This window comes from Photinus pyralis, unplaced genomic scaffold, assembly GCF_008802855.1.
Source record: "Photinus pyralis isolate 1611_PpyrPB1 unplaced genomic scaffold, Ppyr1.3 Ppyr1.4_unclustered_Scaffold3971, whole genome shotgun sequence".
NCBI classification, from domain to species: Eukaryota; Metazoa; Arthropoda; class Insecta; order Coleoptera; family Lampyridae; genus Photinus; species Photinus pyralis.
In genome coordinates, this window is record NW_022171494.1 from 352 (window position 1) to 12,022 (window position 11,671).

Below are 11,671 nucleotides of genomic sequence, written 5' to 3' on the forward strand. Positions count from 1 at the left end.
TCCGAGGGCGCCAACATGATTGAATAAGTCTGTTCTCGTGTAAACAAGCCTTAACGTAAAACAGAAGATGGTTCAGTTTGCCAGGGCAGCGTAGACACAGTTTATCACAGAATTTTTTCTGTACTAACCTAAAATTGATGTTTTTTAACTCAACAAAACTAAATTTCATTTTCAGTGTTTTTAAATGTTGTTTTGGTATAAGTAATGTATAAATGCCAAGTAATTAAACAGTACTGTGTAATTGTCGCCACACGAAAGTGCGCAAACTTGTAATAAGCGTAATTTGTAATACTCCCAAAATGAATCAAAGTATGGCTTTGGCATCTCTTACTGCATCTTATACCGATTCAGAGGGCGAAGAAGATGGTACAGAGCATGCACACGAGAATCAAGGGTCTGTTACGTTAACAACTCCAAGTGTTTCACCAGAAAACAAGTCAACGCCAACATCTCGACCATCTACACCAATACCCTCAAAAATTACTACAAAAGTTGCCAAATTGGTCTCTTACCATGATGATACTTATGTATCCGACGATGATGCAGAAGCTGATGATTTACACGGGAGTAAAACAATTGTAAATATCATTGATAAAGAAAGCACTCTTGTTGCGGAAGTCGACGAAGTTGAAGATGACGGCATTCAGCTACCCCCTGAACCACCAGGTCATTGTTCTGCCGATCTGCAAGATAAAATATTGAAATTACATGAAAAAATGCAAAACAATGCATTAGATATGAACGCATTAATTCAACAACGTAAAGATTTTCGTAATCCCAGCATATACGAGAAATTAATCCAGTTTTGTGGAATTAACGAATTAGGTACTTCAATCGTAGTCGCGCACTTGCGGTTAACTCTTGTTGTTTGCAGGTACAAATTATCCACCAGAGATATACGATCCTCTTAGATGGGGAAAGGAATCGTTCTACGAAGAACTGGCCAAGGTGCAGAAGATCGAGATGGAGAAACGTGAAAAGGATAGGAAGTCGAAAGTGGAAGTAATGTCGGGTACCAAAAAACACGACGAAGATCCCAAAAAAAGAAAAAGTAAATGGGACCAACCAGGGGGTAACAGTACATCTTCGCAAACAATTAAACCGGCCGGGTTGGTGCAGCCCTCTCTTACAAGTAGCGCTACCGGCACGAAAGGCACAGTGATATCTGCATTTGGATCACTACCTAAGAAACCGAGACCATAATGAGTTAGGAAGGGAGATCATGAAGTGTTATAGTTTATGACGCTGCGGACATTTGTAGATTTATTGTGAAAAAACTATACGAATGTGATTACATTACATTACATGTGATTAGTATTTAAGGTTAGTACCTATTATTATAAATTTGTGATTAGTAATTTTGTTTATATTATTTTTTTGGGAGCTCTAGTAAGATGTTTTTGTGAAAGTTTTATGTGCAGGCTTTTGAAAATTTGTACCCTGAAAGCTGAATTGCTGCAACAGATTGCTATAAGAGTCGGGCAACTGTTTTTAAAAACCAATACAGATTTTTTTATTGGAATTTTAAATTATCCGTGAAATGTTGTTTCTTCTGGTATCCACATGTATTTATGGTTTTGCAATATGTTTGTTTCCACCATTTTGTAATTGCGTATATGGAGTAACAATACCAGTAGCAAGGGACCTTGGTATAAGACGATTGTTTCTTTTGCTTCTCCTTGAGAAAATAAACTGGTTTGGTTTTTTTACGCAAATGGGCCTCCTATTTGCTATCATAAGGTATGATATGCTTACAGTAGAGGCATAACGTTCAGTGCCGGTTTAGGAACATTTTCTCCCCTAGGCACAGCCCTTTAAGCGCCCACCCGACCCTTAAAAAAATCCTTTATTAAAAAATTAGTCTTGACAATGGAATAGTATTATTTGCGTTTTAAGATAACAAAAAATAATAATTTTCTAAAACTGAATCGAAAAAGGTATTTTTAAATAATAAAAAGGTCATAGTTCTCTAAAACATTTTTTTTCTAGCCTTTTGTGAAGCAAATTTATCCAAAATTTCCTCAACATTTATGCGGTCTAATATATCACTATTCATGTGTAGAAGTGCCAATTCAAGTCTCATTCTGCCGAGAGAATTTCTTAAAAAGTTCATAGTAGCACTGCGATTACGTATATCAATTTGATACAAAAATTGCAGCTTCTCAGTTTTCATATCCTGTTATATAGTAGGTAAATGTACATATTTCAAAATGAATGTGTAATTACTGTTAATCTTTGTCGTAAAAAATGATACAACACTAAGGAATTGAATTTAAAAAGTAGTAAGCACATCTTTATGGGAATTTCCATTTAGTGTGCGTACTGCTCATGGCGTACGATACTTGGTGGTACACTGGCGGCTGGCGCCCCTAAATGGCAGGCGCCCCTAGGCGTGCCTAACCGGTAAACCGGCACTGATAACGTTTGCTATTGAGTAAATTTACCAAAAGAGAATGATTCTTAGTACCTAACACCATTGTTTAAAGTATTTAAACAATGCTAATACGAAGACCACAGTGCACAGATATTTGTGTTTAATTGTGTGGTAAAGCAGAACTGTACAAGCACATCTGAAAACTATTTAGATAAGTAGGTACTAAAAAGTAAAAGTCAGACATACCTATTTATAAATACTGAACACCTCTATCATGAAGAAATACCAAAAGTTAAATATATAGCGTCTGCTTTTGATATCGGCCATTGGGATCAAAAAGTAAAATGAGAGAACAAAATGTCAAAAAAGGCTACTAGCAAAGGGAAAGCGGAGGGTAGAAACTTGAGGTATCTGCGAGGGTATCTGCCGGTAAAATCGATAAGCTTCACACTGCGAATATCCTGAGAAGTTAAGTGTCGAAAGATATGCACAGGTTGTTCCAAATTGGACACTTTCTTATGGAAGCGCCCTTTATTTTAAGAGATAGAGAAAAATAGGCCTAGGTGTCTGGAGATCAATTTTAAAGAAACAATGACTGGGCCAAATAGAATTGCGCTATCTCTAATCCGAGCTCTAATCGTTTGGCCGCCAGGGAGCGTTTCTCGAATGTAGTCGATTTCCTTTATGCTCCATAACTTTCTTATTATTAAAGATAATTGATTTTCTTAGAGTACTTTTTTATGTAGAATTCATCGCGATACACAGTTTTTATGCATCAGGGTGTTTTCTTATATGACTCTAAACTGTATTTTTTGAGACGGACCATCCTATATATTTTGAAGTTTTTGCAAAGAGCGTAAAGTTCTTAGTTTTGATGCATTAAAATGTTTTTATTGCAGACATCTAGGTTTCCATGGCGAACAAAAGATGGCAGGATTGTTTAAAACGACAATTTATAATACAAAAACTACGCCAATATCCGTCTTGCCATGGAATGTCTGCTGTAAAACAAATCAAATTCTATCAAAAAGTATGATATTTAGAACAGCGAATTCAACATAAAGAAAGACCAAATTACTAAAAACGGTTTGCTAATATAACAATTTACAATAAATGTTCGAATAAGTTACCATTAACTGCAAGACAGTAACCAAGTGGATCATAAAATCAATTTCGAACTGCTGCTAATTGATAACTGGATATCTCTTTATGTTTTAGAAAATTGCATGGCATTGCAGATTATTGAAAAAGATGCGGGTTTTATTTTTCCAATTTTCCGTCTTTATTATGCAAAAAATTGAAAACTAATACGGTTGATTGGCGTAAAAAGATTTTTTCTACAAAAAACCTTAATACATTTTTGCTCTAAAATAATTTGGGGGGCCAATAATCGCATGTTATGAATTTTACATTGAAATCCCTATGGTGCGTTACGCAATTCACCACCTTGTATATATAAATGAATGTGTTTTGCAATTTTGATTATTTATCAAAACACTTGAGAATCGCAACCGATTATTGCTCGGTTGTGGCAAAATAATTGTACCTACCTACTGCGAAGTTGATACAGTGTGATTTTGTAGTGTCAAAACGTTTATTCGTAACAATGAATAATTCGTAACGTGGTCAAGAATAACGGGAAAAAGAGTTCGTTTATTTTACTATTAAATTAAAGAACAGGCTGTGTAGTATACGAGTTAGATGCACGTGTACGACGCAGTTACTATGACGACGCAAACATGTGATAGTAGGTAGTGTTGTGACATCTGCCAGCTGATTACCAAACCTGTTAACTCCGAAGCCTGCGCATAGGCTTCGAAGGGCAAGCGAGTTTAGTAATGGCCGCCGGTGGTAGTAGTTGGAGTGCGATGGATCCTTCGTTTGAGACTCAAAATGGTGCGGTGGATCGTTTAAAAAAACTGTATCCGGCAGTGAACGAAGAGAAGAGTCCCCTGCCACGTGCGTGGAGTGCGAAAGAAAAATATAACTACATCGGGTTATCCCAGAATAATTTGCGTGTACATTACAAAGGTAGGAATCGTTCAAGGTTTGGGTTAAGAAATAAATAGGTCGTCATGCAAGGAATTTTTGTATTCTGGCTATCTTTAACCGAATACTGCGTTGTAGCTTTTTTGCGTATCGTGCGTTTACATTTAAAATGCATGTCATCGACCCTGGAAGATTCTAGCAAACTGAATTGCAAACAAAGAAAATCAGCTGATTATGACATTGTGTGTGTATGTGGATATAGCAACCACAATCGACTATCCCGCACTCATTGCACCCTCAGTGTTAATGCAATCCCTCTATTAATTGGTGCATTGCGCATTTTTTTTATTTATATATTATGGAGCCTTACATTTTAATTAGCTAATTTAAAATTAGAAATCTACGTTTTTCTAATTTTATTTCATTTACGATTCGCTTCCTTTTATTAGGAAATACTTTGTGATTGTTTTTAATATTGCGACTTTAGGTATTTGTTATTGTTAAATACATGCTGTCCTTTCTAAATTCGTATAAATAAACAATACGTTTAATTTCCCCTCCTCATATTCGCAATGTTTCTTGCATACTTTAATGAATCAATTCTTTTGTTTATAAAGATCGTGTTATGTTTTGGATGCGTTCATGTTCATAGAAATATTTACGAAATATTTTACTGTTATCGTCCGTTCAATTATTCATCAATTCAATACCAATTTAGGTATATCTAGACGAAGTATTGAATTATTCAAAATTTTGCTGCGCATTCTGAATCTGTGGATGTTGTCCATAAGGGACTAGTTTTCATTGCCAAACTCGTATATATTCAATTGCCGTAATTATAATTTTCCATACTTAATCTGTGCTGTAGGTATTAGATTTCCATTTTATAACCATTAAGAAAGTCACCAGTGAGTGAATCTATGATACACTGATGGGAAGATTTAGTGTTTGCTAAGGTTTTAAAGCAATTACTTAATCAAAATTCCAGTAGGTAGGTACACTATTTTCACTTATTTTTTCATGAAAAATTATACCTAGCTTTAAGATGCACATGTGGCGTTGGTCCCACATTTATAAAATATTAGAGGCTCCCTACTTGATAAATCTTAGAAAACGGTAGGATTGCTTAAGTTATAAAAAATCATTAAAATAGTTTCTCGAAAATCAATACAATGCAAAAGACCTCGTCAAATGTTCTGAAATAAAAATTTCCAATATTGACCATTATAGGTTAAGATATACATGGTATTCCTAAATACGATGTAGGTACATACGTAATGGACTAATTCTTTGGCTTATCTTAAGACTTGATGTTTATAAAGCCTCGATATAAGCATAGGTCCTCGCATAGGTTTGTATGCGCTTCATTACCGATCTACACAGTTTTTTTTATATCCTGCAGTGTTTGAGACATTTAACTTGCATATGGAATATAAGTTACAGCCTCGGTTACAGCGAGGGCTTACATCATTGGTCAGTCAATGGAAGTGAGAATGGTGATGTCTGAGTTTTTTTCAGGGGTCATATTCCATTTTGAACCCTTGAACTTTTTTTCGGTGTCCGCTGGTAGATTCTACAATAAGAAATAAATGTTCTGATTTGTTTAGAAACTCCTTAGGGCTCTTTTTGGAATCGAATTTGCAGACTTGAATAGCATGATCGACATATCGAATTTTTTGTGATCATGTTATGATAATATCGACTTAAATCCTTATTTTTTTGTTATTTGCAACACAACAAATTTCGTGAAATTCTCGCCATTTTCGTTGTCCGGCCAAGAATTGCAGTGGAACTTTTTTTTCGAATTTTCAAAAACTTATTCCAAATTCGTCATTTTCATGTTCAAAAACCCCCAGATACCAAATTTCGTCGAAATCAGATTTTTTTCGCACCCCCCACTAGGGGTGTACCCTTTCGTGGTAGGAATTTTGAAAAAAAATTTTCAAAATTGAATAGGGCATACCCAAAAACCTATTCAAAGACCATCTTTGTAACTCTTATGGTTGCTGAGAAAAAAATTAAAGAAGAAATCCAAATTCCAAGTTCATTGGGAGTACACCATAAGGCCTTTCGATTGAAAAACTTAAAATCCTGTTTTTTTCCCGTTTGTGGGAATTTCGGGAGGTGTTTACTTACTCAGAAACTTTTGAAGACTTGTGTCTTAAGAGATGTCGATTCAGAATATGTTGACGATTTGCTGCAAAATTAGAATGTGTACCTAGACTTTATTTTGGAGTAGTTACTGCGTATTTTTAAGCGGCACACTGTGCACACTTGAAATATTTGGAAGTATGGCTATCACTTAATTTGGTAGTGTTTAATTTGACGGCTGGCAAGACTCACAACATTTCATCGGATGGTGTCATTAGTTAATTACTTTTTTAATAATTTTCTTTATATTTTTTTCGTGTTTTTTTCTATATTTTATAGTCCAGGCAACGAAGGAAAAATAGCGGAAAAAATCGTGTAGAAGCGAATTTTGGCACAGATGTAGGGGAAGGTATCTTGAACAACATACTAAAAGTACTGGGGGGTGGGGTATGAGCTAAGGGTGGGGGGAGGGGTTAAAGGTCCCTTTTTTTAGTTTTTCGTGAATAATTTGAAAACGGTTGCTCCTAATTAAAAATTTTGCTCTAGAGAATTAAACACCATAAAATTACCTACAAAATGATATAGCACAGTATATAAGTCATGATGATCCTTAATGAAATACAGAGGGAAGAAAAATCAAAAATTTTAAAATAGTCGTAATACACGGCAAGTATGATTGCGATTATGTTACGTAAGCGAGATTGTGTGGGCAGGAGTCAAAATCGTCATCGTCGACGTCGTCATCGATGGCATCGTTCGGGGCTCCATTCCTGCACATGCCAAGGCAACTGCCGCAAGCGACGGAGCAAGCAATTCCTGCTTTGCGGCAGCCACACCTCCCTCTGCACCCAGTTGTACATCGGCAAAATATTGTGTTAACTAGCGCCTCGAGTGCCATTGGATCATTTGTGGTTACTGGGAATAGTACCTCGTCTTCTCCTTTGGCCCAACCCCATTGGGTAAGGGGTTATTGACCCAATGTTGTATCTGTAAAAAAACACAGGCCGCTCTCTTTCCTCCTAAAACTGTCTCCTTGTCCATTTTTTCTCAGAATACTAGATCTTACTAATCCATTTATTCCATTTTTCCCCACTTATACATAACATAAATTACTGTCAACATCATCCTCGCAAATTAAACACTTATCAGCCATAGTTAATCATGTGGCATCAAGTAAAGTAAAACACAAGTCAATTAAACACACTAGCTTTAAGATGCGCAACTTATCGTAAAGACCCACTAAAGACAATGGAACTGAATGAGTTCGTTCACGTCGTTGTCATGGGACAATATGTTGCATTTGAATGGATGAAACAATTGAACAATAGGAGCCTCATAGCGTGATTAGAGTGAACTAATGACGTCCTTGCTGTCCTCCAGCATGCACTCCCCGTGGACCTCCACCCTCCCGCCTACGTATCATAATCGCATTCGGACACCCCGTGTGCGTACCGGTTAAAATTAAAAAAAATTTGATTTTTCTTTTCTCTGGATTTCATTAAGTATTATTATTATTATTATATATTGTGCTATATCGTTTTGTAGATAATTTTATGCTGTTTAATTCTCTAGAGCAAAATTTTTAACTAGGAGCAACCGTTTTCAAATTATTTACGACAAACTAAAAAAAGGGACCTTTAACCTCCCCCCCTCCCTTAGCTCACACCCCACCCCTCAGTACTTTTAGTATGTTGTTCAGGATACCTTCCCCTACATCTGTGCCAAAATTGGCTTCTACACGATTTTTTTCTTCTATTCAGCCTTTTTTGGGCTTCGTTGCTTGGACTATTAATAGTTATTCTGCTATTCGGGTTGGAGATGAATCCAACAAATCAAATATTATGAAACTCGGTCCAGCCGTTGTTGAGTTATAAGTGGATGAAGTAACATACACGACTTTGTTTTATATACACTGTGTCCAAGATAAGGATGTCTGTCATGGTGATCTTCGAAACCATAGAAGATACGACGATGGTCAAATTAGGGAAAAGTTGCGCAATAAAACAGTTATTATCATGCTTTAAATAAAAAACCAGAAAATTCCGATTACTTTCAATTTTCTTTCAGAAAACGCACAAGTGAAACTACTAACAGAGTATATTTCCAGAGGAATTGTACATGAATTTGTTCTTTTTGTCATGAATTTTTACGAGTATATCATACAGCAATGACATTGCGTCAGGGCGTACATTTAATTCTTAGGTCAACGTCATTGCCGTCGTCTGCATCAATATTTTGCAACCACCTGAATAAACGTAGCAACCGATGCGTCACCGATCGTTTACGTCGACGTTTTCAGCTAAAACTGCGACGTGATTCTCATATTCACCCGATGCCTAAATCTCTCAAATCCTCACGTAGCCGAAGGTAGTAGCGATTTTTCATAGCTTTTCTGTCACATTCTTGATTAGTTGTCTTGTTCTACTATCCACATGAAGTAAAAAATGGACGATATCCTCCGCGACAAACTGCCTCGTTTCCCGGAACGCTATCCAAACGTAGATAAGTTTTCCAATACCATACCTTGCAGTATTGAAATGGAAATTTAGTGAAATAATTAGATCGATTTGGTCTCTTCACGCATCGTTTTAACTAGAACAAACAAAATTCTGAAACTACCAATGTTCATTTTGATTACTCTTAACGTTTTAATGCCAAATTTCGCATCCAACGTGCTTAAGAAACTTCCTAAAAATCATTTTGCTACTCTACACAGACAGGCGATCTTGTCAGGTTGTGGTTATTGAGTTAGTCAAGAGACTGGTCAGATTTAATCTCCATCTAAGCTAGAAGCGCACACAGTAGTGGTCAAATTGGCACTAAAATCCACTATTTTGTGCCAAGTTGGCAACATTAGGTATAGGAAATAAAGGCGATTTAAAATTTAACGAATGCAGTGAGAACTAGCTTTCAAATTTGAAATGCATGTATGTTAACCTAACAAACAAGACGTGCGAAGAAAAAATGTCAAATCCTACTTCCCGAGAACATTTAAAACCAACCCTGGTTTGTCAATGTTGGCTAACAAGATTCACAAGGTTTCAGACTACTTTTGGTACTTTACATGGAGCTCGTACTAAGGTGGCATATTGCCACGGTAATGTATTTAACATACCAGTATTTATGTGCCAATATTGACAACATTCCGGTGTTACTTTGCGACATCCTAATTTGAAATTCGCTTTAATACATAGGAAAATTATTGGTGATTTTAGATTAGTTTACTACGCTCAGGATGGTTGCGTTGGTTAGCAACACGCCATAAATCTTTGTCTCTATTCGCTATGTCTTAATAATTTTTGATAAGGAACTAATGATAATAATTCTATAAACCCACTATAAATCTCAAAATTTGTAACTTTAACAACTTAAAAGTACTTATTGAAAATAACTAAATTTATTTTTGTTAATTTATTTTTTATGTTGTTGATATTGAAAATAATTTTTCAGATATTTTTATTTATCTAAACAAAAATACTTATGTCTAAAAACTGGAGAATAAAAATTGACAGTAAAACACTACAAAACGGATTTAATTTAACTCCTAATGTCATCCAGGCATGGTCATCTAGATTTCAGATTTCGCAATCCATGCAGTCATCGGAAACATCGAGGAAACATTGAAAGTGATAACCGTATAACGCCATATGTAAAACACAAATAAAACCTTATTCGCCCAGCATCACTTGCTGAATAATAAGCGTCATCATAACATGCTCTTAATCCTATTAAAGGAGATCTGCGAGAATTTTAGATTATAATTAACAAAACAATTGCGTACTATTAAGTAAGTACCGTATCGACAGTATCCTCGACCTTTCTTTAATCGACCGATTGCGGCCGAGTATGGTACAATCTACACTTTACGCGACACCTCTGTCTTCTTTTCTGCTTGAGGAAACTGGTAACTTCATACCCATATACAAAACATAAGCATCCCAATGCAAAAGTTCGTGCAACACACGTACGTTGCATTCCAGTGGCGTAACTTCATTTTAAGGGCCCGTCCTCAAAAATATTTGGGGGCCCCTTTCCCTTACGCTTAATATAACCGCTTGGATTTCTAATGACACCCATCTTAAAAATATATAAATGAAAGTTCACTAGAAATACAACCCAGAAGATTCGGATTCTTTAATAAAGATAGCTTCAGGAATTAATCAATTTTAGCCAACTTATTTCTTCGCTTTTCAACGTTTGTGTTTTGCTTTGCTCTTCTAGGTTCCACTATAGTATTTTCGTCCATTCTGAGCTGTATGATTTCGCAGCTGGAGATACATTTAAACTCATTTAGTTATTAAGTTTGTTTAGCGATTTCTATTCTTTGTGTATGAATCGGCCTTTTTTGAATGAAGGTAACTGTTTCGTCCGTGCATTCATCTCGAAAGACAAGTTCAGTTTAGGGTTACCGTATCCAGAACCTTCAGATCTCTTCTGGACTGTAGAAGGTCCCGCTAATTAACAAAGTGTTTCATTTAGGTACTTTATGTAAGAGACTTCGGAATGTTATTTTTCACAAATGGGAAACGAATGGAGTTGCTTTTAAAGCTCTTTGAGCTGGCTACTTTTGAGCATATCAAATTTCGTATTAAATTAAGGTCAGATTTAAATAATATGATATGATGATTTAAATTCAATAGTTACTTCCTCGGATTGTTAATTTTTGTATATTGTAGCATAGTGTAAGAATTCTTTACACTAAGATTGTAGTAATTGGTCCGGATTTTTCACCTCCTGTGAACAATTTTATCTCTTCCTTTAGTAACGCAAAATAATATGTAAATATTAACACAAGCGTAACATTGAATGAGTTCGGGAAATTTTCAATTTTTTTCAGTATTTTTTATATAAGAATTATATTTTTGCCGGGGCCCCTTTTAAGTCGGGGCCCGTCCTCATTGCGTACCTTTGAGACATTGTAGTTACGCCACTGACGGCATCGGCATCCCAAATGCAAGAGAAAATACCCAAATCAGCCATCTCAAATTTTACAATAAAAATCAGGTAATCGAGTCAAATATGCAGTCAAACAAATTAATGAAGCAAAATGGGGCATAATAAATACAAATGGTACCTAAATCAATTTAGACAAAACTATTTGTGAAATGATAAATTGCACATAAATAGAAAAGAAAAACAGCAAAAATGGCATGGCATCGGCTAACATGAATTTAACATGTGAAAATGCAAAACAAACCCACATACTAAACGGAAGAA

At 35.7% G+C, this 11,671-nt stretch overlaps 1 protein-coding gene across 1 annotated transcript; it reads left to right on the forward strand.

Moving 5' to 3' along the window:
- Nucleotides 1-299: 299 nt before the first annotated feature.
- Nucleotides 300-1,358, forward strand: LOC116182137 (SAP30-binding protein-like). Its single transcript, XM_031502633.1, has 2 exons — nt 300-825; nt 875-1,358. Exons 1-2 carry the CDS (start codon nt 300-302, stop codon nt 1,201-1,203), a joined length of 855 nt encoding a protein of 284 aa, XP_031358493.1. The 3' UTR covers nt 1,204-1,358.
- Nucleotides 1,359-11,671: the final 10,313 nt, after the last annotated feature.

Excerpts from the sequence above, each read along its gene's own strand:
- LOC116182137 (XM_031502633.1), top strand. The coding sequence starts at position 300 with ATGAATCAAAGTATGGCTTTGGCATCTCTTACTGCATCTTATACCGAT. Across the intron at positions 826-874 it reads TTGTGGAATTAACGAATTAG|GTACAAATTATCCACCAGAG; the intron begins GTACTTCAATCG and ends TGTTGTTTGCAG.